The sequence below is a fragment of the Palaemon carinicauda genome, chromosome 4 (assembly GCF_036898095.1).
Source record: "Palaemon carinicauda isolate YSFRI2023 chromosome 4, ASM3689809v2, whole genome shotgun sequence".
Classification (NCBI taxonomy): domain Eukaryota; kingdom Metazoa; phylum Arthropoda; class Malacostraca; order Decapoda; family Palaemonidae; genus Palaemon; species Palaemon carinicauda.
Window position 1 is genome coordinate 182,709,960 of NC_090728.1, and position 23,504 is coordinate 182,733,463.

At 41.3% G+C, this 23,504-nt stretch overlaps 1 protein-coding gene across 2 annotated transcripts in view; it reads right to left on the minus strand.

The window, feature by feature from the left end:
* The window catches only part of LOC137640258 (RB1-inducible coiled-coil protein 1-like), a 105,404-nt gene that overhangs the window by 46,235 nt on the left and 35,665 nt on the right, over positions 1 to 23,504 (minus strand). The window contains exons 17-20 of one of the 2 annotated variants that reach the window (XM_068372848.1): positions 19,605 to 19,878; positions 18,468 to 18,590; positions 10,574 to 10,648; positions 7,937 to 8,128 (exon numbers count right to left, since the gene is read on the minus strand). In XM_068372848.1, the coding sequence (XP_068228949.1) occupies positions 7,937 to 8,128; positions 10,574 to 10,648; positions 18,468 to 18,590; positions 19,605 to 19,878 (664 nt within the window). The remainder of the gene's footprint in view (positions 1 to 7,936; positions 8,129 to 10,573; positions 10,649 to 18,467; positions 18,591 to 19,604; positions 19,879 to 23,504) is intronic. The other variant, XM_068372849.1, reaches the window with a different exon arrangement.

Below are 23,504 nucleotides of genomic sequence, written 5' to 3' on the forward strand. Positions count from 1 at the left end.
CTACCTAACCGACCAGCTTTTTGTATAGTTTATCTCCCTCTTCATTTAGTGCTATTATAAAATGGTCATTAAAACATTCAATAAAAATTTTCATGGTGGCCCATGCCTTCAGATTAGCCATCAAAATGACAGGAAGCGTAAACTTTGAGATATTCTTCGAGGGCCCAGTGATAGTTTCTTCTTCCTTAGAAACAAATGAATGATCAGCTATTCTCTTCCAAAATAATCCTGTCTCAACAACATGGAAGACGAGTTCCGGGGAGTTTGCTGTTAATTGATGATTTCTTCTAAAGATTCAAGGAATTCCTCAGTATCAACAGTATCAGCAGAAGCAGTTTCTCCAATTCTAACATTGTCAAAACTAAGGTGCGTCTTGAACCGATTAAACGGTCCATGACTCAAGCCAGATGGACGGATTTTTCCTACACAAATCCTCGAACAAAGACATTGCCTCTTGAATAAGCATTTGGCATCTATGAAAATGTTCATGCATCTGTCTTTCTATCCAAAGAGATAATAAGCATTGCATTTCATCGTAGATTACGGCTCTCTTCACGTTTATAGTTGTTGATGACCGAGGCTTTTTATTCACATATTGGGTAATGCGGTGTTTATCGTGAATAATTATGGACACTGTTGTCCAAACCATGCCTAAAGGCTTAATAGTTACCCTCTTGTCACCCCTATCACATCTTTTTTATCACGTCCAATTTATCTTGCACTGCAAACAAATGTCAAGAAGAATACCTAGCTTTAACTTTCTTGGATGACATAATTAAAATATGGATAAATGCCTGATACTACAGGATAACTTTAATGTGTATGTAAACCACCACAAAAAGGTGCATAAACAGTGGTAGGCTTTTTTCCTACTAAAAAATTGAAAAATGATATTTTAATTATAAAATAAATTTTTGAATATACTTACCCGGTGAATATATAATAGCTGCAACTCTGCGGCTCGACAGAAAACACACTCAAAAAACTCGCGAGCGATCGCTATGAAGGTTGCGGGTGTGCCCACCAGCGCCAACTGTCGGCCAGATACCACTCTTGCATGTAAACAAACCCTTCAATTCTTCTCGTCCCGCTGCGTCTCTATTGGGGAGGAAGGGAGGGTCATTTAATTTATATATTCACCGGGTAAGTATATTCAAAAATTTATTTTATAATTAAAATATCATTTTTAAATATTTAACTTAGCCGGTGAATATATAATAGCTGATTCACACCCAAGGCGGTGGGTAGAGACCAGAGTTAATTAAGTTTACAGCGTATAAGCTAAGAGTTTTTTCATTTTGACAGTTATCAATATAACAAAACCAAAATATATAGGTACCTGGTAAGGAAGTTGACTTAGACGATTACTCTGCCTTGTAAGTCTGTCTTCCTCACGGAGCCCAGCGATCCTCTTAGGATGCTGAAAGACTCCCAGGAGCTGAAGTATCAAGGGCTGCAACCCATACAACAGGACCTCATCAAACCCCTAATCTGGGCGCTCTCAAGAAATGACTTTGACCACCCGCCAAATCAACCAGGATGCGAAAGGCTTCTTAGCCTTCCGTACAACCCATAAAACAATATTAAAAAACATTTCAAGAGACAGATTAAAAGGATATTGGAATTAGGGAAGTGTAGTGGTAGAACCCTCACCCACTACTGCACTCGCTGCTACGAATGGACCAAGTGTGTAGCAGTCCTCGTAAAGAGTCTGGACATCTTTCAAGTAAAATGACGCGAACACTGACTTGCTTCTCCAAAAGGTCGCGTCCATGATACTTTGCAGAGATCTATTTTGCTTGAAGGCCACGGAAGTTGCTATAGCTCTAATCTCGTGCGTCTTAACCTTAAGCAAAGATCGGTCTTCCTCACTCAAGTGGGAATGGGCTTCTCGTATTAAAAATCTGATAAAATATGACAAAGCATTCTTTGACATAGGTAAGGATGGTTTCTTAACCGAACACCATAATGCTTCAGATTTACCTCGTAAAGGCTTAGTACGAGCTAAATAGAACTTAAGAGCTCTAACGGGACATAATACTCTCTCTAGTTCATTGCCTACGATCTCTGATAAGCTAGGAATATCAAAAGATTTAGGCCAAGGACGAGAGGGCAGTTCATTCTTGGCCAGGAAACCAAGTTGAAGAGAACAAGTGGCTTTTTCTGTCGAAAAACCGATGTTCTTGCTGAAGGCATGAAGCTCACTGACTCTTTTAGCCGAGGCCAAGCACACCAGGAAAAGAGTCTTAAGAGTGAGATCCTTCAGGGAGGCTGAATGTAAAGGCTCAAACCTGTCTGACATGAGGAACCTTAGGACCACATCTAAGTTCCATCCAGGAGTAGCCAAACGACGTTCTTTAGAGGTCTCAAAAGACTTAAGGAGATCTTGTAGATCTTTATTGTTGGAAAGATCTAAGCCTCTATGCCGGAAGACCGAAGCCAACATGCTCCTGTAGCCCTTGATCGTGGGAGCTGAAAGGGAGCGAACCCTTCTCAGGTATAAGAGAAAATCAGCGATTTGGGCTACAGAGGTAATGGACGAGGATACAGATACTGACTTGCACCAGTCTCTGAAGATTTCCCACTTCGATTGGTAAACTCTAATGGTAGAAGCTCTCCTCGCTCTTGCAATCGCACTGGCTGCCTCCTTCGAAAAGCCTCTAGCTCTAGAGAGTCTTTCGATAGTCTGAAGGCAGTCAGACGAAGAGCGTGGAGGCCTTGGTGTACCTTCTTTACGTGGGGCTGACGTAACAGGTCTACTCTTAGAGGAAGACTTCTTGGAAAGTCTACCAGCCATCGAAGTACCTCGGTGAACCATTCTCTCGCGGGCCAGAGGGGAGCAACTAACGTCAACCTTGTCCCTTCGTGAGAGGCGAATTTCTGCAGTACCTTGTTGACAATCTTGAATGGTGGGAATGCATATAGGTCTAGGTGAGACCAATCTAGGAGAAAGGCGTCTATATGTATTGCTGCTGGGTCTGGGACTGGAGAGCAATAGATTGGAAGCCTCTTGGTCATCGAGGTTACAAAGAGGTCTATGGTGGGTTGACCCCAAGTCGCCCAAAGCCTCTTGCACACGTCCTTGTGGAGGGTCCATTCTGTAGGAATTACCTGACCCCTCCGACTGAGGCAATCTGCTAAGACGTTCAAGTCGCCCTGGATAAACCTCGTTACCAGGGAGATGCCTCGATCTCTTGACCAAATGAGCAGGTCCCTTGCGATCTCGTACAGTGTCAGGGAGTGGGTGCCTCCTTGCTTGGAAATGTAAGCCAAGGCTGTGGTATTGTCCGAGTTGATCTCCACCACTTTGTTTCTAAGGAGACTCTCGAAGCTCATCAAGGCCAGGTGGACTGCCAAAAGCTCCTTGCCGTTGATGTGCATGCTCCTCTGACTTGAGGTCCACAGACCTGAGCATTCCCGACCGTCCAGTGTCGCACCCCAACCCAAATCCGATGCGTCTGAGAATAGAACGTGGTTTGGTTTCTGAACTGCTAGGGGAAGTCCCTCTCTTAGACTGATATTGTCTTTCCACCAATTCAGGCATGTCTTTACTGTTTCGGAAATCGGGATTGAGACCGCCTCTAGCGTCTTGTCCTTTTTCCAGTGAAAAGCTAGATGGAACTGAAGAGGTCGGAGGTGTAGCCTTCCTAGCGAGACAAACTGCTCCAGGGATGATAGAGTTCCTACTAGACTCATCCAATTCCTGACTGAGCAACGTTCTCTCTTCAACATCCTTTGGATTACGAGCAGGGCTTGATCTATTCGGGGGGCAGACGGAAAAGCCCGAAAAACTGGACTGCGAATCTCCATCCCTAAATACAGTATAGTTTGGGATGGAATCAGCTGTGACTTTTCCATGTTGACCAAAAGTCCCAATTCCTTGGTCAGATCCAATGTCCAATAGAGATCCTTCAGACAGCGATGACTGGACGAGGCTCTGAGAAGCCAGTCGTCCAAGTAAAGGGAGGCTCGGATTCCCGATAAATGGAGGAATTTTGCCACATTCCTCATAAGCCTCGTAAACACGAGAGGAGCAGGACTTAGGCCAAAGCACAGGGCCCGAAACTGGTACACCACATTGTCGAAAACGAACCTCAGAAAAGGTTGGGAATCTGAGTGAATGGGGATGTGGAAGTATGCGTCTCTTAGGTCGAGAGAGACCATTCAGCCTCCCTTTCTGACCGCTGCTAAGACTGATTTCGTGGTCTCCATGGTGAACTTTGTCTTCGTGACAAAGACGTTCAGAGCACTGACGTCTAGCACCGGTCTCCAACCTCCTGTCTTCTTCGGTACTAGGAAGAGACGGTTGTAAAACCCCGGTGATTGAAGGTCCGAGACTTTGACCACCGCTCCCTTCTCTAGCAAAAGAGACACTTCTAGTTTCAGGGCTTGTCTCTTTGCTTCCTCTCGGTAATTGGAAGAGAGATCGATGGGGGAAGTCGCTAGAGGAGGTTTGTGTACAAATGGAATTTTGTACCCCTCTCTGAGCAACCTCACAGACTGATGGTCTGCGCCTCTCTTCTCCCAGGCTCGCCAGAAGTTCTTGAGTCTGGCACCTACTGCTGTCTGAAGCTGCGGGCAGTCAGACTCTGCCACGTGAGGACTTGGCTCCTTTCCTCTTTCCTCTCTTTCCTTCGGCACGAGTACTTCCCCTGCTGGGAGCTCTGCCACGAAAGGGCGGAATAAACCTGGACGCTGGAGTGTCTATCCTTGGTCTAGCAGAAAAGGAAGTCGAAGGAGTCCCTTTGCGAGCAGAGGACGCTACCAAGTCATGGGTGTCCTTCTGCACGAGTGACAAAGCTATGTCCTTAACCAAAAGTTCAGGGAACAAAAACTTCGATAAGGGGGCAAAGAGTAGCTCAGATCGTTGACAGGGAGTAACTCCTGCCGACAGAAAAGAGCAAAGAGACTCTCGCTTCTTAAGGACTCCTGAAGTAAACGAGGAGGAGAGCTCATTGGATCCATCGCGGATGGCTTTATCCATGCAGGACATAATGAGTAAGGAGACATCTCTATCAGCCGATGAGATTTTCCTACTCAAGGCTCCCAAACACCAGTCAAGGAAGTTGAAAACTTCAAAAGCTCTAAAAATGCCTTTAAGTAGATGGTCAAGGTCCGAGGATGACCAACTAATCTTCGAGCGTCTCATGGCTAGGCGGCGGGGAGAGTCTACAAGGCTTGAGAAGTCGCCCTGGGCAGAGGCAGGGACTCCCAAGCCGAGAACTTCTCCCGTGGCATACCAGACGCTCGATCTAGACGAGAGTTTAGATGGGGGGAAGGCAAAGGCCGTCTTCCCTAAACTCCTCTTGGTTTCCAACCAATCGCCTAAAAGCCGTAAAGCTCTGTTGGACGAGCGAGAGAGTACAAGTTTTGTAAAGGCTGGGATGTCAGCAGGTACGCCTAAAACAAACTCAGACGGCGGCGAACGAGGAGCCACAGAGACAAAGTGTTCGGGAAACAACTCTTTAAAAATGAGCATGACTTTCTTAAAGTCCATAGATGGCGGAACTGCTCTTGGTTCATCAATATCTGAAGGATGATCCTCAGGCTGAGGGTCAGCAACCTCCTCATCCGAAAGTTCCTCATCTGACAACTGATGAGAAACAAGCAAAGGGGTTGGCAATGCTTGACACGCAGCGTCCACCCGCACTGGTGCATAAGTGGCGGACCAGGACGCAGCGTCCTGTAACTGCTTGACAGTCTGGGAACTGTCAACAACAACAGGTGCGTGAGGACGCACAGCGTCCACCCGAGACTGCTTAGACCGCCTAGTCTGAGCAGTCAAAACAACTCTAGGTTGCGGAAGTTGACGCTCAGCGTCAAAACAAGTCAACTCCGATGGTTGGCGAACGTCCTGAACGTCACCAGGCGCATCAGCAAGTTGCCTAACGGCCAAATGCGGCTGAAAATCCACACGAGATCGCATCGAGTGTGGTTCTACCCCAACTGCTTGACGTGACTTGGCTACACCAGCGTCAACAGGACGCACAAAAGAACGTTTGGGTGGCTGAAGGCCAGGATCTCGATGAGATAAACGGCTAGGCTCAACGGAAACCTTATCGGCATTGTAGTCTTCCATAAGGGACGCAAGCTTAGACTGCATGTCCTGCAGTATAACCCATTTTGGGTCCACGGGAATGGGTGCGGTAACCGACGGGGTTAGCGTCTGAGACGGCACAACTTTGCCTTGCTTAGGCGGCGAGCAGTCATCCGATGACTGCAACGGGTCCGAACTGTCCCAATGACTACATCCAGGACGTTGGACCTGTCCTGAAGGGACCGACTTCCGTTTAAGAGGTCTAGAAACCTTATTCCACGGTTTCTTGCGTGAAAAGCCTTCGGAAGACGAGGAAAAAATGGGCTCTCTCGTCTTATGGTAGGGGCGATCTTGGTGAGATACGCCTGATACCATAGAGGGAACGTCTGTTCGCTGATCAAGGCCTCTCGAACCCATAAGTCGTACGACATTACTTCTCCCCTGGGCTTGGGAGCTTGCAAGAGGTCCCGGACTAGGTGAACGACAGGCACGAACAGACGAACCCTCGGTCGCAACACTGTTCACAACACTTTGCGCACTAATCACTTTCCCACTTTCTGCCGTGGCACTATGACACTTAAGTTCCTTCACGCCAGCCATGAGTTGATTACGATCAGTTGCTAACGCTTCAACTCTTTCCCCCAAGGTATGAATAGCACGTAACATGTCTTGCATAGACGGTTCCTGAGTGCTAGAAGGGGGGTTAGGAACAACCACTACAGGGGAAGGATTAGGTTCAGGGGCATATGGAGAGGAAAAATCTACAGACCTAGATGAACTCCTCCTTACCCTATCTCTCTCTAGTCTACGAGCATATTTATCGTATTCAAGCCAATCGAATTCCGAAAGGCCCACGCATTCCTCACACCGATCTCCCAATTGACAGGTTTTACCCCGACAATTGGAACAAACAGTATGTGGGTCGAGAGAAGCCTTTGGAAGACGCCTATTACAGTCCCTAGCATTACACTTTCGAAATCTAGGTACTTGAGAAGGGTCAGCCATTTTGAATTAGTCAAAGAAAATTCCAAAAACAATCCAAGTCATCAACAAATAATCTGATTCAATAAAGAGTTCAAGAGTTTATGTTGAGGAAAAACACCTGCACTGCGAAAGCTCAAACTAAAATACAGTAAAGTACTTCACCAAATATGATGAGAAAACTCCAGGTTCTACAGCGAGTATGAATACGTCTTGTCGTCAACGTCGACAGAGAAGAATTGAAGGGTTTGTTTACATGCAAGAGTGGTATCTGGCCGACAGTTGGCGCTGGTGGGCACACCCGCAACCTTCATAGCGATCGCTCGCGAGTTTTTTGAGTGTGTTTTCTGTCGAGCCGCAGAGTTGCAGCTATTATATATTCACCGGCTAAGTTAAATATTTAAAAGTAGGTAATTATAATTTCTGCTTATGCTATGTACTCTTTATCACTAATATTTTTATAATGAATGTATACATATTTAGCAATTTCATAAATAGAATTACGAGAAAATAATATTATCGTAATGGATCAACGTCGAGACCAAAGCAAGGTCACGTAAAAAGGGTCAACACAGATGTCACTTTTATAGTATTGTATTCATTATTCGAGAATGACTGAAGTAAGATGACCCAATATAACCGGAGGTATAATTGCAATAAGAAAATAACATAACTACTAAAAAACATACAAAATAAACTATTGCAATCAAAATGCTGCATTGATCAAAATTTAACGTATAAAATCTTATGATACAAGGATCATTTTCCAATCCTTTGATAAATTAATTTCTGATAAAGCTTTAAAAAATATTAAAACTTCACTGGTTATATAATTTCCTTTCAAAATACTTAAGGCTAGACATAATATCCAACCATATATCTTTCTTGCAAAGTGTTAAATCTACACAACATTCTAACCTGAAGATTTTCTTGGTGGCGATGAAGTTGCTCTTGATACATCTCTATCTCACGCTGTGCATCTATCAGTTTGTGAGTCTGAAGATCTAAAGTTCCTCTAAGCTGTTCCTGCAGCTTATCCTGGTCGGCTCTAGCCTGCATCACTGCTTCGGTGATAGCCGCACTCTGCTCAGCTGATGACTGTACCTGGATCTTTGCGACAAAAAAATAAATGGGAAAGCTAAACATTAAAATTCAGTAGCATTGAAATACATTTGCTCTAAAATTAAAGGTCAAAATTGGTGAAAGGTGAAGTTAAGATGTTAAGACAGCTAAATAATAAGAGACCAAAGTGAATGGATAATCAAGTAAAAGGCAATGCTGTTGGGGTCAAGTACACTGTAAAGAACCTTTAGAATTTCCTAAACTTTATCCTGTACGGTGCACTGCTCCAAGGTAGTCAATTTAGGTTAACCATTCCTAAAAAGTGGTGTTTGATGATAATATGACTTAAAGCTACTCCTTAACATATCCGAATTGCAAAGAATCTTATTCTAATAAGCAAAAAATCCAAAAATCCACATAAAAGTTTCTCATCAGATTTGTACAATAAATATTGCTTACCCTGCATAAGTCAGGTCACCCTCCTATTACCAATATACATTTCCAATTCAACCAATAAGGTAGCCAAATCTCTTTGATTTAAATATTCTTACGAAAACATGGGATATTCGAAACAAGAATAAAGAAAGAGGAAAATCCAAAAATTTCTGTCTAATAGTGCTGTACTGTAATTCTTATTTCACAATAAAAAACTGAGGAGTCTCCCTGTTTGTAACTAAAATCTGATGATCCCTAATTTCTTAGGATTCTTTGAAACAATTACTTTATGACAAGTAATTAGGATGATGATGAAGAACAGAGCTTTAGAATGTGCAATTTTCTGTGGTTTTAAATAAATTGATTCATGTATGCATAAAAACTAAAGGCTAGAGTCTCCAAAAGCAGAAACGCTTTGAACATATCAAATTGAAGCAACTTTGATGTGATTACACATGAGCAAAAAGAAAAGCCTGACGTTTTACTTCATATCATTCAAAAGCTGAAAAAATTAACAAATAAATTAATGGCCGCCTATTTCATGATATATATAAAACATGTAGGGGATTCAGCATTATGAAGCTTCATCTGTGGTGGAATTGTGGGAGGTTGGGCTGTGGCACCCTAGCAGTACCAGCTGAACTCGGCTGATTCCCTGGTTAGGCTGGAGGAACGTAGAGAGTAGTCCCCTTTTTGTTTTGTTTCTTTGTTGATGTCGGCTACCCCCCAAAATTGGGGGAAGTGCCTTGGTATATGGATGGATAAAACATTGTCAGCCCAGAAGAAATGAATGATTGTCAACATTGTCCTTTTAAACCATCACACTGAGAACATCAGTGAGGATGCATGTTTAGGCGTTACTGGAATAAATAGTTGCCCAGGGGGTATCCAGGGAGCCACTTCTTTCAGTCAAGATGCACAAGAACAGCTGCAAAGTAGGGCTTCAAAAGTTTTTCCAGGCGAAATCTGAAACCTCTTTAGCCATTCTAACACATCTATAACTGATCTACCATATCTCTGTCAGGGGAGAACCCTTTGCCTCTTTTTAATTTTCTTTCACATGGCTCAACACCTAAAAAATCTATGGCTCATACAGTAGGCTATACACTATGGCCAAGGGTGTCAAGGAGATATCTCAAACAAAAGGTAACTTCAACCTGTTCTTTAACCTAAATTTTGTGACTCAATATAGTTTACTGTCCTGTCCCCCCAAAATAAATATGACAGCATTATGAGACCATCTGCCCCAAATAGCCGTGTCACTAGAACTTCCACCAACCAACAAAAACAAAAGCCAATTGCAAATGACAACACAAAGCCTTAAGAAGCATAGCCCACATCTGACACCATGAAAAAATCTTGGGAAGGTGCTACACCCCATAACCCCAGTCTGATAAAAGGAACTGCAGATCCAAAAAAACTCAAAAACTTGAAAACCTTCAATGAGCAAGACATGAGCGTATAAAAATGAGGAGAAAACACCATATTCAGCAGTGAAAGTGTCAGCAGAAGGAAGGCAACCGGCACACAAACAAGGGAGTGATTAGTTAGGCAAAAGTTGATTTGGATCACAAGGGACATGGAAGGAGGGCATATGTAAGTTTGGGTAAATCAGTGTGTCAAAGACAGGAAGATATATGAAACACTTAGAATAAGACCATCCATTCTAAGCAGCATAAACATTTTATATATTGCAGAAGTTCCTCACATTCAACTATCATGACAAGTATTACTAGAATAAACACAATAACACAAAGGATTATAACCTGACTGCTACTGATATAAGGTTTCATCACATCTTACGCATATTTTCAATATTAAACGTTCATTAATACTTTTTTAGAATTCTATACAGACAAACTTACCATTACAACCAATCTAATAAAGACATACTTCAGTGGGCTAGATCATAGGAATCTATGCTCACTCTTCATAATCATATACCGTACAATAGAGATACAGGTAATTCTTTCTTTCATGTCATAAGATAATACCCAACTGCCTCTTCAAAGAATAAAATTCTATAAAAAGGTATCAAAATATATACATAGTACGTACTTGCAACAGAACATCCAAAAGCCGTGAAGACAATTCTGATATATATGTTAGATATGATGCTCCATCTTCTCTCACCTGTTGAAGAAATATGTTATTTTTATAATAAAATAAATTTTTGAATATACTTACCCGGTGATTATATAAGCTGCAACTCTGTTGCTCGACAGAAAACTCTACGTTAAAAATCCGCCAGCGATCGCCATGCAGGTAGGGGGTGTACATCAACAGCGCCATCTGTCGGGCAGGTACTCAGTACTCAATGTAAACACAGAACTCAATTTTCTCCTCGGTCCACTGGGTCTCTATTGGGGAGGAAGGGAGGGTCCTTTAATATATAATCACCGGGTAAGAACATTCAAAAATTTATTTTATTATAAAAATAACATTTTTCAATATTAAACTTAGCCGGTGATTATATAAGCTGAATCACACCCAGGGGGGTGGGTAGAGACCAGCAATAATTGTTTACATTATTATGAGCTAAGGATTTTTTATTTCATTTTAGCAGTTATTCAAAATAAAAAACATAAAATAAATAAGTACCTGGTAAGGAAGTCGACTTGAACAATTACTCTGCCTTTTTAAGTAAATCTTCCTTACGGAGCCTCGCGATCCTCTTAGGATGCTGAGCGACCCCTAGGAGCTGAAGTATCAAGGGTTGCAACCCATACTACAGGACCTCATCAAAACCTCTAATCTAGGCGCTTCTCAAGAAAAGAATTTGACCACCCGCCAAATCAACCAGGATGCGAAAGGCTTCTTAGCCTTCCGGACAACCCAAAAACAACAATAAAAAACATTTCAAGAAAAAGATTAAAAAGGTTATGGAATTAGGGAATTGTAGTGGTTGAGCCCTCACCCACCCACTACTGCACTCGTTGCTACGAATGGTCCCAGAGTGTAGCAGTTCTCGTAAAGAGACTGGACATTCTTAAGATAAAAAGACGCGAACACTGACTTGCTTTTCCAATAGGTTGCGTCGATTATACTTTGCAGAGATCTATTTTGTTTAAAGGCCACGGAAGTTGCGACAGCTCTAACTTCGTGTGTCCTTACCTTCAGCAAAGCTTGGTCTTCCTCATTCAGATGGGAATGAGCTTCTCGTATTAACAGTCAGATAAAATAGGATAAAGCATTCTTTGACATAGGCAAAGATGGTTTCTTGACTGAACACCATAAAGCTTCAGACGGGCCTCGTAAAGGTTTAGTTCGTTTTAAATAGAACTTAAGAGCTCTTACAGGGCATAAGACTCTTTCTAGTTCATTTCCAACCATACGATAAGTTTGGAATATCGAACGATATTGGCCAAGGCCGAGAAGGCAGCTCGTTTTTGGCTAGAAAACTAAGTTGTAGAACATGTAGCCGTTTCGGATGAGAATCCGATGTTCTTGCTGAAGGCATGAATCTCACTGACTCTTTTAGCTGTGGCTAAGCATACCAGGAAAAGAGTCTTTAAGGTGAGATCTTTCAGGGAGGCTGATTGTAGCGGTTCGAACCTGTCTGACATAAGGAATCTTAGTACCACGTCTAAATTCCAACCAGGTGTAACCAAACGACGCTCCTTCGTGGTCTCAAAAGACTTAAGGAGGTCCTGTAGATCTTTATTGTTGGAAAGATCTAAGCCTCTGTGACGGAAGACTGATGCCAACATGCTTCTGTAACCCTTGATAGTGGGAGCTGAAAGAGATCGTTCCTTCCTCAGAAGTAAGAGGAAGTCAGCTATTTGAGTTACAGAGGTACTGGTCGAGGATACGGATACTGACTTGCACCAGTTTCGGAAGATTTCCCACTTCGATTGGTAGACTCTAAGGGTGGATGTTCTCCTTGTTCTAGCAATCGCTCTGGCTGCCTCCTTCGAAAAGCCTCTAGCTCTCGAGAGTCTTTCGATAGTCTGAAGGCAGTCAGACGAAGAGCGTGGAGGCCTTGGTGTACCTTCTTTACGTGTGGCTGACGTAGAAGGTCCACCCTTAGGGGAAGTGTTCTGGGAACGTCTACTAGCCATCGAAGTACCTCGGTGAACCATTCTCTCGCGGGCCAGAGGGAAGCAACTAGCGTCAACCTTGTCCCTTCGTGAGAGGCGAACTTCTGCAGTACCTTGTTGACAATCTTGAACGGAGGGAATGCATATAGATCTAGATGTGACCAATCTAGGAGAAAGGCATCTATATGAACTGCTGCTGGGTCCGGGATTGGTGAGCAAAATATTGGGAGCCTCTTGGTCATCGAGGTTGCGAAGAGATCTATGGTTGGCTGGCCCCAGGTGGCCCAAAGTCTCTTGCATACATCCTTGTGGAGGGTCCATTCTGTTGGAAATATTTGTCCCTTCCGACTGAGACAATCTGCTATGACATTCAAGTTACCTTGGATGAACCTCGTTACTAGTGATATGTCTAGACCTTTTGACCAGGTGAGGAGGTCCCTTGCGATCTCGTACAACGTCAGAGAGTAGGTCCCTCCTTGCTTGGAGATGTACGCCAAAGCCGTGGTGTTGTCCGAGTTCACCTCCACCACTTTGCCTTGAAGGAGAGACCTGAAGCTTTTCCAGGCCAGACGTACTGCCAGTAGCTCCTTGCAGTTGAAATGCATTGTCCTTTGACTCGAGTTCCATAATCCCGAGCATTCCCGACCGTCTAATGTCGCACCCCAGCCTACGTCCGATGCGTCCGAGAAGAGAACGTGGTTGGGAGTCTGAACAGTCAGGGGAAGACCCTCTCTTAGGTTGATATAGTCCTTTCACCAAGTCAGACAAGACTTCATCTTTTCGGAAACCGGGATCGAGACCGCTTCTAGCGTCTTGTCCTTTTTCCAGTGAAAAGCTAGATGGTATAGAAGAGGACGGAGGTGTAGTCTTCCTAGTGACACAAATTGATCCACGGATGACAGCGTCCCTACCAGACTCATCCACAGCCTGACTGAGCAGCGTTCCTTCTTCAGCATCTTCTGGATGGATAGCAGGGCTGGGGGCTGATCGTCTTGTTCAGCACCGTCCTCATCAGAGGGTTCCTCATCCGAAACTGATGAGGAAACGGCAACGGAGTGGGCAACGTCTGACTCGCTGAATCCGGTCGCACTGGTGGATGCGTGACGGAGCCGGACGCAATATCATGGAACTGCTGCACAGTCTGTGAACTGTCAACAACCATGGGTGCGCGAGGAAGTACAGCGTCAACCCGAAACTGTCTAGACCGTCTGGGTTGTGCAGTCAACACCCTACCGGGTTGCTGAGGTTGACGCACTGCGTCACAACAAGTCACCTCTGCTGGTTGTTGAACGTCCTGAACGTCAACAACCACCTCCGAGCGTCGCTTAACGTCAACGTGCAGCTGGCAACCCACACTGGGTCGCATCGGTGGAGGAACCACCTCAACTGGCAGACGCGAGTAGGTTACCTCAGCGTCAACAGGGCGCACAACCGACCGGATGGAAGGTTGTTGGCCAGAAGGTTCTTCTCTGCATTTAAGTCCTCTATCAAGGACGCAAGCTTGAACTGCATGTCTTGCAGCAAAGCCCATTTAGGGTCTACGGGAGCAGGTGTGGCAACAGACGGGGTTAGCGACTGAGGCGGAACCGTTTACCATCCCTGAAAACCTTGTTATGCGTGACATAATAGTACAGCAAAACTTCAAAGGCTCGACAACAGCTGAGAAGTTGACCTGTAAACAACTTGGACCGTCTCCTGGCTAGGCGCCAGGGAGAGTCTACCAGAATTGAGAAGTCTATCTGGGCAGAGGCATGAACTCCCAAGCCGAGAACTTCTCTCGTGTCATATCAGACTCTCGCTCTATAAACCAGTTTAAAAGAAGGGAAAGCAAAGGCTGTATCCCCCAAACTCCTCCTGGTGAAAAAACCAGTCGCCTAGCCAACGTAACGCTCTCTAGGAGAGCGAGAGAGCACTAGCTTAAAAACAACGGCTTCGAAGTAGATAGGCCTAGTGTAAGTTCTGACGTTAAGGCGAACGAGGAGCAGCAGTTATAAGATCCGGATGAAGATCCTTAAAAAAAAATCATCATGATTTAATTAAAGTCCATAGGAGGCTAAGCAGCTTAAGGCTCCTCTCCATCTGACAGAGTCCTCAAGGGAATATCAGTAGGAGGGAGAACAGCAACTTCCTCATCTACAGGAACCTTGTCCGATAAAAGCTGAGTCTCTCACTGGTGCATTAGTAGCGGACCAGAACGCAACGTCATGTAACTGCTTGACAGTCTGTGAACTGTCAACAACTGAACTGTCAACTACAACAGGTGCGTGAGGACGTACAGCGTCCACTCGAGACTGCTTTGACTGCCTAGACTGAGCAGTCAAAACAACTCTAGAATGCGGAGGTTGACGCACCGCGTCAAAACAAAACAACTTAGACTGTTGTTGTACCTCGCGAACGTCAACGGAAGGTTCCGTGCATCGCTGAACGTCAACATGCGGCTGGCAGGGTACACTGGAACGCATGGGTGGCGGGACACTCTCAGCTGGAGTGCGGCAGAAGGTCGCCTCAGCGTCCACAGGACGCACAACCGTGGTTGGTTGTAGGCTAGAGGTTGGTGCAGCGTTAACCTTCTCCGCACGAAAGTCCTGCATCAATGACGTTAACTGAGACTGCATGGTCTGCAGCAAAGACCACTTAGGGTCTACAGGAGCAGGTGCGGCAACAGACGGTGTGACTGCCTGATGCGGTACCGCTTTGCCTCTCTTAGGAGGTGAGCAGTCGTCGGAAGACTGCAGCGAGTCCGAACTGACCCAGTGGCTACAACTGGGCCGTTGGACTTGCGCGGAAGGGACCGACTTGCGCTTAAGAAGCCGCGAGACCTTGGTCCATGGTTTCTTACGAGAAACCTCTTCCGCAGACGAGGAATAAATGGGCTCTCTCATCTTTGTGTGGGTGGGGCGATCTTGGTTAGATACGCCCGAAACCACGGAGGGAACGTCTGTTCGCTGATTAAAGCCTCTCGAACCCTTTGGTCGTACGACATTGCTTCTCCCCTGGGCTTGGGAGCTTGCAAGAGGTCCCGGACTGGGAGGACGACAGGCACGAACAGACGAACCCTCGGACGCAACACTGTAACACTTTGCGCCTCGGACGCAACACTGTAACACTTTGCGTATATCACTTTATCACTTCGATTTTCTGTTTTGCACTAATTTCTACCTGAAACACGCAATTCTACCCTTCATTAAAAGGTAGTAATTGCGAAATTAGTCGTATAATGCAAGCTCATAATACCAGCAAAAAACAGAAAACATATTTTAAGATAAAAAGAAAAATCAGTGGCTGGGAAAGAGACTAAACACTAGTTCATATAACTACGTTTTCAATCTCTCACCGCACATAGCCTGGGGACGAGAAAAAAAAAAACCTAAAAACGTTTTATCCTTCCTCCCCGTACAGAGACTAGGGACGAGAGTAACACGAGAACAACGTTACCCGCTTGAACGGAACGTTTACTCTCCCTCTCTCCCTCCGTCTCTATCTCTCTCTCTCTTTCTCTCTTGATTTCGCACCTAAGAGAAGAGCCCAATTATATATCGTCAAAAAAAAACATGTTATTTGACTAAAGGAAAAAACTGAAAGGTTTTTCAAATAAAAAGTTCCTTTAAATTAGAATTTAAAACATTTAAGCTAAGAAAGAATGAACAAAACGTCAGAATCGATTTACTCTTACTGCAAAGTGAAACCGTGATACACTCTCTCTCTATCGTAACAATAGAGCGCGTGTTGAACGTCCTGAACGTCAACAACTGCGTAGCATAAAAAACTAAACGTTAGTTCATCTTTGAAAACAGTACGAAGACTATCAAAGAAAATCTTTCATAAAATATTACATTTAAAAAGTTTTAAATCCTTAGCTCTTTAAAAGCTAGTTACGATATAAAGGGCTCAACGTTGATTAACTTCGGTTTCCAAGTTAGGACCGCCTACTCTCAGGAAAGTTCTATATAAACAAAACATTAAAATTATTTTTTATATGTTTATAATAAATGGAAAGTTAATCGAAGAGGCCTAATAAAGGCGGAGAGATATAAAATATATAGAGGAAAATCTATAACGTGATATAATTACTAAAAGCCTAAACATACTTCCGTCTAAGGGAAGGGTCGGCCATTTAAAAGTGAAAGAAAGTCCATACTATCTTTGTCACCATAATTAAATCTATCCAAAACGAGTTCAAGTTTTGAGATGAAGATAAAACACCTGCATAGCGAAAGCTCAAAACTAGAATAGTGTACTTCACCAATAGTTGTGAAAACAAATCCAGTTAGCACAGCGAATTAGTAGGTCTTGCCGGTAGCCCGACAGAGAGAAAATTGCGTTCTGTGTTTACATTGAGTACTGAGTACCTGCCCGACAGATGGCGCTGTTGATGTACACCCCCTACCTGCATGGCGATCGCTGGCGGATTTTTAACGTAGAGTTTTCTGTCGAGCAACAGAGTTGCAGCTTATATAATCACCGGCTAAGTTTAATATTGAAAAAAATTCAATAATGAAGGATTTGATATGTGGTAGTTTACTGGGAAAACATATGAAAGGGGAAAATTACCTAAGAGACAAGAGGGAATAAATTTGTTTAAAAAGAATAACAAATTTCAATTAGACCTACATTCAGGGGGGAAATTTTTTTTTTAATATTAAATCCTGTCATCTCATCTAAATATCTAGTAATCTTGGCCTTTGATCAATCAAAAGCAATTTATTTTCAACTACAGACACAAATTTCAAATAGCCAAAAAATTAAGCTTCAGTATACACTAATTCCTCGGTTTACAAAGATTTTGACTTAAACAGGTTCGTGGAGGTAACGCATCTCCCAAAAAGGAATTAGATTAATTTGTTGTTACCATTTCATTTCATCATCCTATGTTTTTAGTGTGTTTTTAGTCCTGGTTATGATTTCATGACATTAATTATTTTCTGACCTAGATTACGACTTTACTACTGCACTATCAAAGGAGAGTGACTTCACTGTTTATGTACAAGTAACACCCTTCTTCACTTTGGTTTGACATACAGTACATCAATTCCGACTTTATGGAGCTTATCCTTAAGCATCAAATACAAAAATAAATCCCTGTTACATCGCATTTCCCGACCTTACAATGGTTTATAACTTTCTACATGGCAAAATGATGATTAAGTGCTGTTTTGTATAATAATGTAATTCAAAAGGAAGCTTACTAACTTAGGTATCTGGTTTCTATATAGTGATACCAGGTTACGATATCTGATTTTATATGATGATACCAGGTTATAAGTACTTCTTTGCATTCACTATGTGTCAAGGAAATATCAGTCACTTTGTAAGGAGAAAATCCATCCTACATTGAAAATTGCCTTACAGCCTTGGAACTAAATAATGATGTAGGGTGGGATGTTATTGTAATATATTTAGGTGTGTCATGACTTGCATATAAACTCTATTGTGTCTTGTCTAACATACAAACTCTTGTTACAATACATTATAGAAACAAACTACTTAAAACATGTCACAGAAACAGATCTCCATTGTAACTTGAGGACCTACTTACAGCCTTGGAACTAAATAATGATGTAGGGTGGGATGTTATTGTAATATATTTAGGTGTGTCCTGACTTGCATATAAACTCTATTGTGTCTTGCCTAACATACAAGCTCGTTACAATACATTATAGAAACAAACTACTTAGAACATGTCACAGAAACAGATCTCCATTGTAACCTGAGGACCTACTATATCTCCATTAAATATGTTACACAATGAAGAGAGACTTTTATAAAATTTTTTTAGTCTTCATTTCACAACTGGGCGTCAATGACCTAGATGTCAGGATGCCAAAAAACTCAATCAATCAACCACACTTTGAACAGCTCAATAAATGCTATTGACATGCAATAATCTGAAGACACTATCCATGTACTCTTACCTTGCCTCTAAGTGATGCTAGCTCCATCTTAAGACTAAGAATGTCCTTACAGTCTAAAGATGCCAAGGCACTCAGTCGTTGCTGCAACCTATCTACTTCATCTTTTGCACGGCTCAGGTCACTCTATGGGAGGAAAAATGGGTCAGAAAATTGACAAGTCAGTTATTTGTTCTCAGAAAGATAATTATAGCCTATATCAATAACTCAAAATTCATGTTAGCTTAATTTTTGGTCGCAAGAATGAAGCATTTGCACAATATTTATAAAGATGAATCAGACTATTATATCATTAAAAAAATTATGGACTGATAAGGACAGGTAAAGTTTTTTCTTATATTTTTTGTTTTTCTACACTTCCTATTTATATTTAAGTTATTTCCCTTGCCCAAGCTTAGTCTCTAAAAATACTTCAATTACTGAATTGAGACAACTAAAAACTGATACCAGCAGAGTAATCTTAACTTAATATACAAAACACTCGCTAATATTAGAGCATGTTTGCCTCAACCTAACTCACATGCTCAAGTCCACTTTGGAACATGTAGTTATAAAAATAAGAGTTAAAGTACTTATTATGAAGAATATTTTGTTAATCTACTCTTTAAAAGATCAACATAGAGGTTTGACTGTAAAAATACATCACAAGATGAAATCAATATGCGCAGAGGATAACATTAGGTGAAACCAAGACATTACTCTAAGAAGATTCAAAACATTATTTCTCTTCCTCTTGTTTTTTCTAAGTTTTTACAGTTTATATTTGAAAGATCTATTCTAATATTATTACTGGTCTTAAAATATTTTATTTCAAGTTTTTATTAATTCCCTGGTAGTTTTTTTATTTCCCTTCCTCACTGGGCTATTTTTCTTGTTAGAAACCTTAGGATTATAGTATCCTGCTTTTCCAACTAGGGTTGTAACTTAGCTGGTGGTAATAATAATATTAATAATAATAATAACAATAATACTGGAATAATAATAATAATAATAATAATAATAATAATAATAAAAATAATAATAATAATAACAATAATACTGGAATAACAATAATAATAATAATAATAATAATAATAATAATAATAATAATAATAATAATAATGATTTGCTGTAATCTTGATAACTTCATGTAAATCTTACCTGTAGCACAGCAATGGCACTATTTTTGTCTTCAAGCTGTTTCTGCAATTCGGCAGTAATGACATGGTGGGTTTTAACCAGAGGGGGCAGGTGACGAGAACTCGATCCCGTTGTACCACTGGTGGCATTGCTCTCTGTATAGCTGGAGGGCATCGACTCATCAATGTAGAATTCAGCGGTGACAAACTCCTGGGATGTCACCAATGACTCTGGGCTCTGCATGGGGTCTTGGGGGGACATTGCGGCTACACCTCCCACGACTACACTCCCTTGCCTATTAGGAAGAATGCCCATGCCCTCCAATCTAATTCGGAATGACTCATTTCAAAAGACTCAAACACAAGATTCAGACAGCTTAGCCTAATGAGTGGCGAGTCCCAATTTCTCATTTATTCAAAATACTTTACAGCTCTGAGAAACTTAACCATCAAAGGTCTCAATCTTACAAGTTTATTCGAATTAGAAACATTGAAATAACAGGATACAACAACATTGACCCAACAACTTTTCTTCACTTTCATACTGTAGCAATCTTCCATAGACAAGATTACTTAATGCTACTGAAGCCGGTGTGTGTAATTGTATCCTTGTCATATCAAATTTCCATTCCATCTTCAACATTAATCCTTTAGACTAGTATGGAATTTGTTTTATCAGTTAACATATACCACAAAATCCACATTCACACCAATTTTTAACACTATCTTTGTAAGGTGATTAGGATGTAATCATCATGTTAGATGCAGATCTCATGAACAGCATTCAGCAGGGCAAAAGCATTTATGTATCACGTTCCTTGACACAATCTGGTTATTCAGGGGTTAAATTTACACATACACGTAGGTTACTGACCTACACATGAATCTCTCCCATGTACAAGCAATTAACACCAAACGCTACAACATGAACTTCGGTTACTCAAGTACTGTGCTGCAAGATACAGCTAAAGCTGATATAGGACTGTTAAAATAGGGTCATTCGAGTGTTCGTGTGTCCTCCTAAGGTAAGAAAGCTAAGAGCAAAAAGTCCCTCACACAGTAGGCATGACATTCTTCATTAACCAGCATTATTCAACCCTGCAAGACCCACCGTAATGCAGTGCAAGAAACAGTGCAGTGTAAATATTCCTTGAATGCCAGAGAAAGCAATGGTAACATGGACAACATAGATTCCCCCGATCAATGAATTTTAGCCAACAGACTGCTTAAAGACTTATCATTCTTCACCCTGTTAAACATATAAATCTATTTTAAGCAGTTCCGCCCCTCTAGCTTCAATTTCTATCCTACATGTAAACAAAAAACTATAGTGCTAAAGAGGGAGAGGGTTCATTGATTGAGAGTCCAGGTCAAACACATAAAATTGGGAAGGGTAAATCACTGATTATCCAGCAATACACCAAAAATTAGAAGAAAATTGCTTCAAAGCTGATGATGAAGCTAATTCAAACATCACTCACAATTGAAATTACTTTCTGCTATTAAACTTAATCATAAAATAAATAAAACTGAATTCATTTACAAAAGAAACTTATAAGGTACTTTTTTACAAAGGAAAGAACAAAAATTTCACTTATATCAAGGAAAGAAAATAATGTTCAGATTTACTGCAACAAATTATTTTAAATCATGAAAATTTAGTTTTGGGAAATTACATTTTCATTCTCTAATGTACACTAACAGAATTTCCCAGCAATCATTCTCTTGTATTATGCATCACACTTTTTGTTACTTCTTTACTCTTATTTTAAAAAAATCATCTTTTAACTAGTTTTCAAAGAACATTGGCTTCCATTAAATGAAAACTGCACTTTCAGTTCTCATAAAACAGAAGTTAATATATCTAATTGAAACCAATTATTTTAGTTATCCATTTCTAATCAAGTAAAAAATTACACTTGAATACAGTATCTTAAATCTGAGTGAACATTTTCTGTAACCAAAACTATTACTCACAAGTATCTTAATTTTCACTGCAGCATCCAACATTGTCAGTTTAACATTCCCGAAATTCTGTAACATTGAACCCTATCCACAATTGCAAAGCCAAAAGAACAAATTGAATCTACACGAAAACCAATGGATCACTATTACTACCCATGCAATTCCTCATTTATCTCTAAAACATTGTACTTCAGCGTAATCACTACACCAACCGAAGGAAACTAAATGTCTTTTTCATGACTCAGAGAAAGTAAAACAATATACTGTATTGTACTTTGTATAAGATACTAAACATGATATTGTAGAGGGGAGAAATACTCAACAGCATGTAAAGCTCGACACTGCTAAAAAAAAGTCTTGTAATGGCTAAAAAATAAACTAAAACTGACAATTCTAAACTACCATGAAGATTTTATTCTATGACATATATGATCCTATTGCATTATCAGACAAAAAAATAATAGAAAAATATATTGCTTCAAAAAAATTAAAATTGTGCTTCTGAGTAAAGCAGCACAAACTGCATTAGTGCATTATTAGCTTCAGCAACACAATTCATGAAATGAGTACCTTGTCTATCACATTTGCAAGTAGACACCAAATCAGCTATAATATGATCTTCCCCACGGGTGGGGTTTTTGGTTACTGTTAACTTTTACACAGGTATTGTAGAAAGAAAAAGAATCTACTAAGATCTCTACTATACTCATCTACTACTGTTATGCCTTCATCAATGTAGTAACCAAGGTGGACCACAAAACTTTAACAGAGACCTTCTTAGCAACATCCATCTTCCGTTATACAGTGAATGTTAGAGAGACGTAGCTACCTCAAGGCATACGGAAAACAAAACAGTTCATAAATCCATTTTGAATAGGCATAATTGCAACGTCAATACCCTAAAAATTGAAAAAAAAAAATCGGGAAAAAAAATATAAACACCTCTGCCACAACTATAGATTAAAAATATTGCCCTTGATATTTTCAATAATCCTTGCAGGGCACACAATATTTAGAAGAATAATCCAGAACCTCCTCCAGTTACTTTACATGTCAAACAACGGGACGTCCTCATTTCTGTTGTTATGACAACTACCAGCCACTTAAATATCTTCTTTGCCACTTGTAGGGAAAAGCACTCTACAATCATTATAAAATGGCACACGCAAGAAGTATTAATCACCCTACAATGTTAGTCCGTAAAAATAAGAAATTCTAAAAGTAATTTATATTTTTCCATTAGTACAAACTTGAGTCCTTTAAAATACGGAATGTCTTCAGCAGAACTGGACCAGCTGCTAAAATTGTTGATGAGGTAGTTAACAAAAGGTGTTAAGAGCAGGCAGGAAGCCCTGGCCACTCTCCTATCAAAGCCTCTTCCCTTTTGACCTTTGGCTCATGACTCAGAGGGGTGGTTGAAAAGACAATCTCAATCCTGTAGCAATTGCCTCTCTGAGAAGGCAAGGACCAATCATCGAGATGCATCAAAAGATGTATCCTATACAAGTGAGCTGAGTCTGCTATTAGTGTTCCAAAATACAGGTTTTTGAGCTGGGAAACTGCTTTGTTGAGGAAGAAGTGGAAGTACTTCTGAGAGAACTGATGAATTGGTGCTTGGAAGTGCGCATCGTTTATCTTCACTGAAAGCATGAAGCCTCTTTCTCGGTTGAAACTCGGTACAGTTTGTACCATTTCTACGGTGCTATGAATCTGATTGCTGTACAAACAGGTTCAAGGGAGAGATGTTAATAATAGGTCTCCAGCACATAGGAAGAGTAATAAACTGTTGACAAGTTTGCCATTTGATTTCTGCAAAGGCCTTGGAGCTTGTGATGGCCTTCTTATAATTCCTTGAAAGTGTTCAGGAAGTTTGTATGATTGGCCTTGATTCTGGTGCTACATTTGACCATGTTAATCATGAGGCCCCTGTTTTCAAGCTTAAACAGTTGAGAGTACA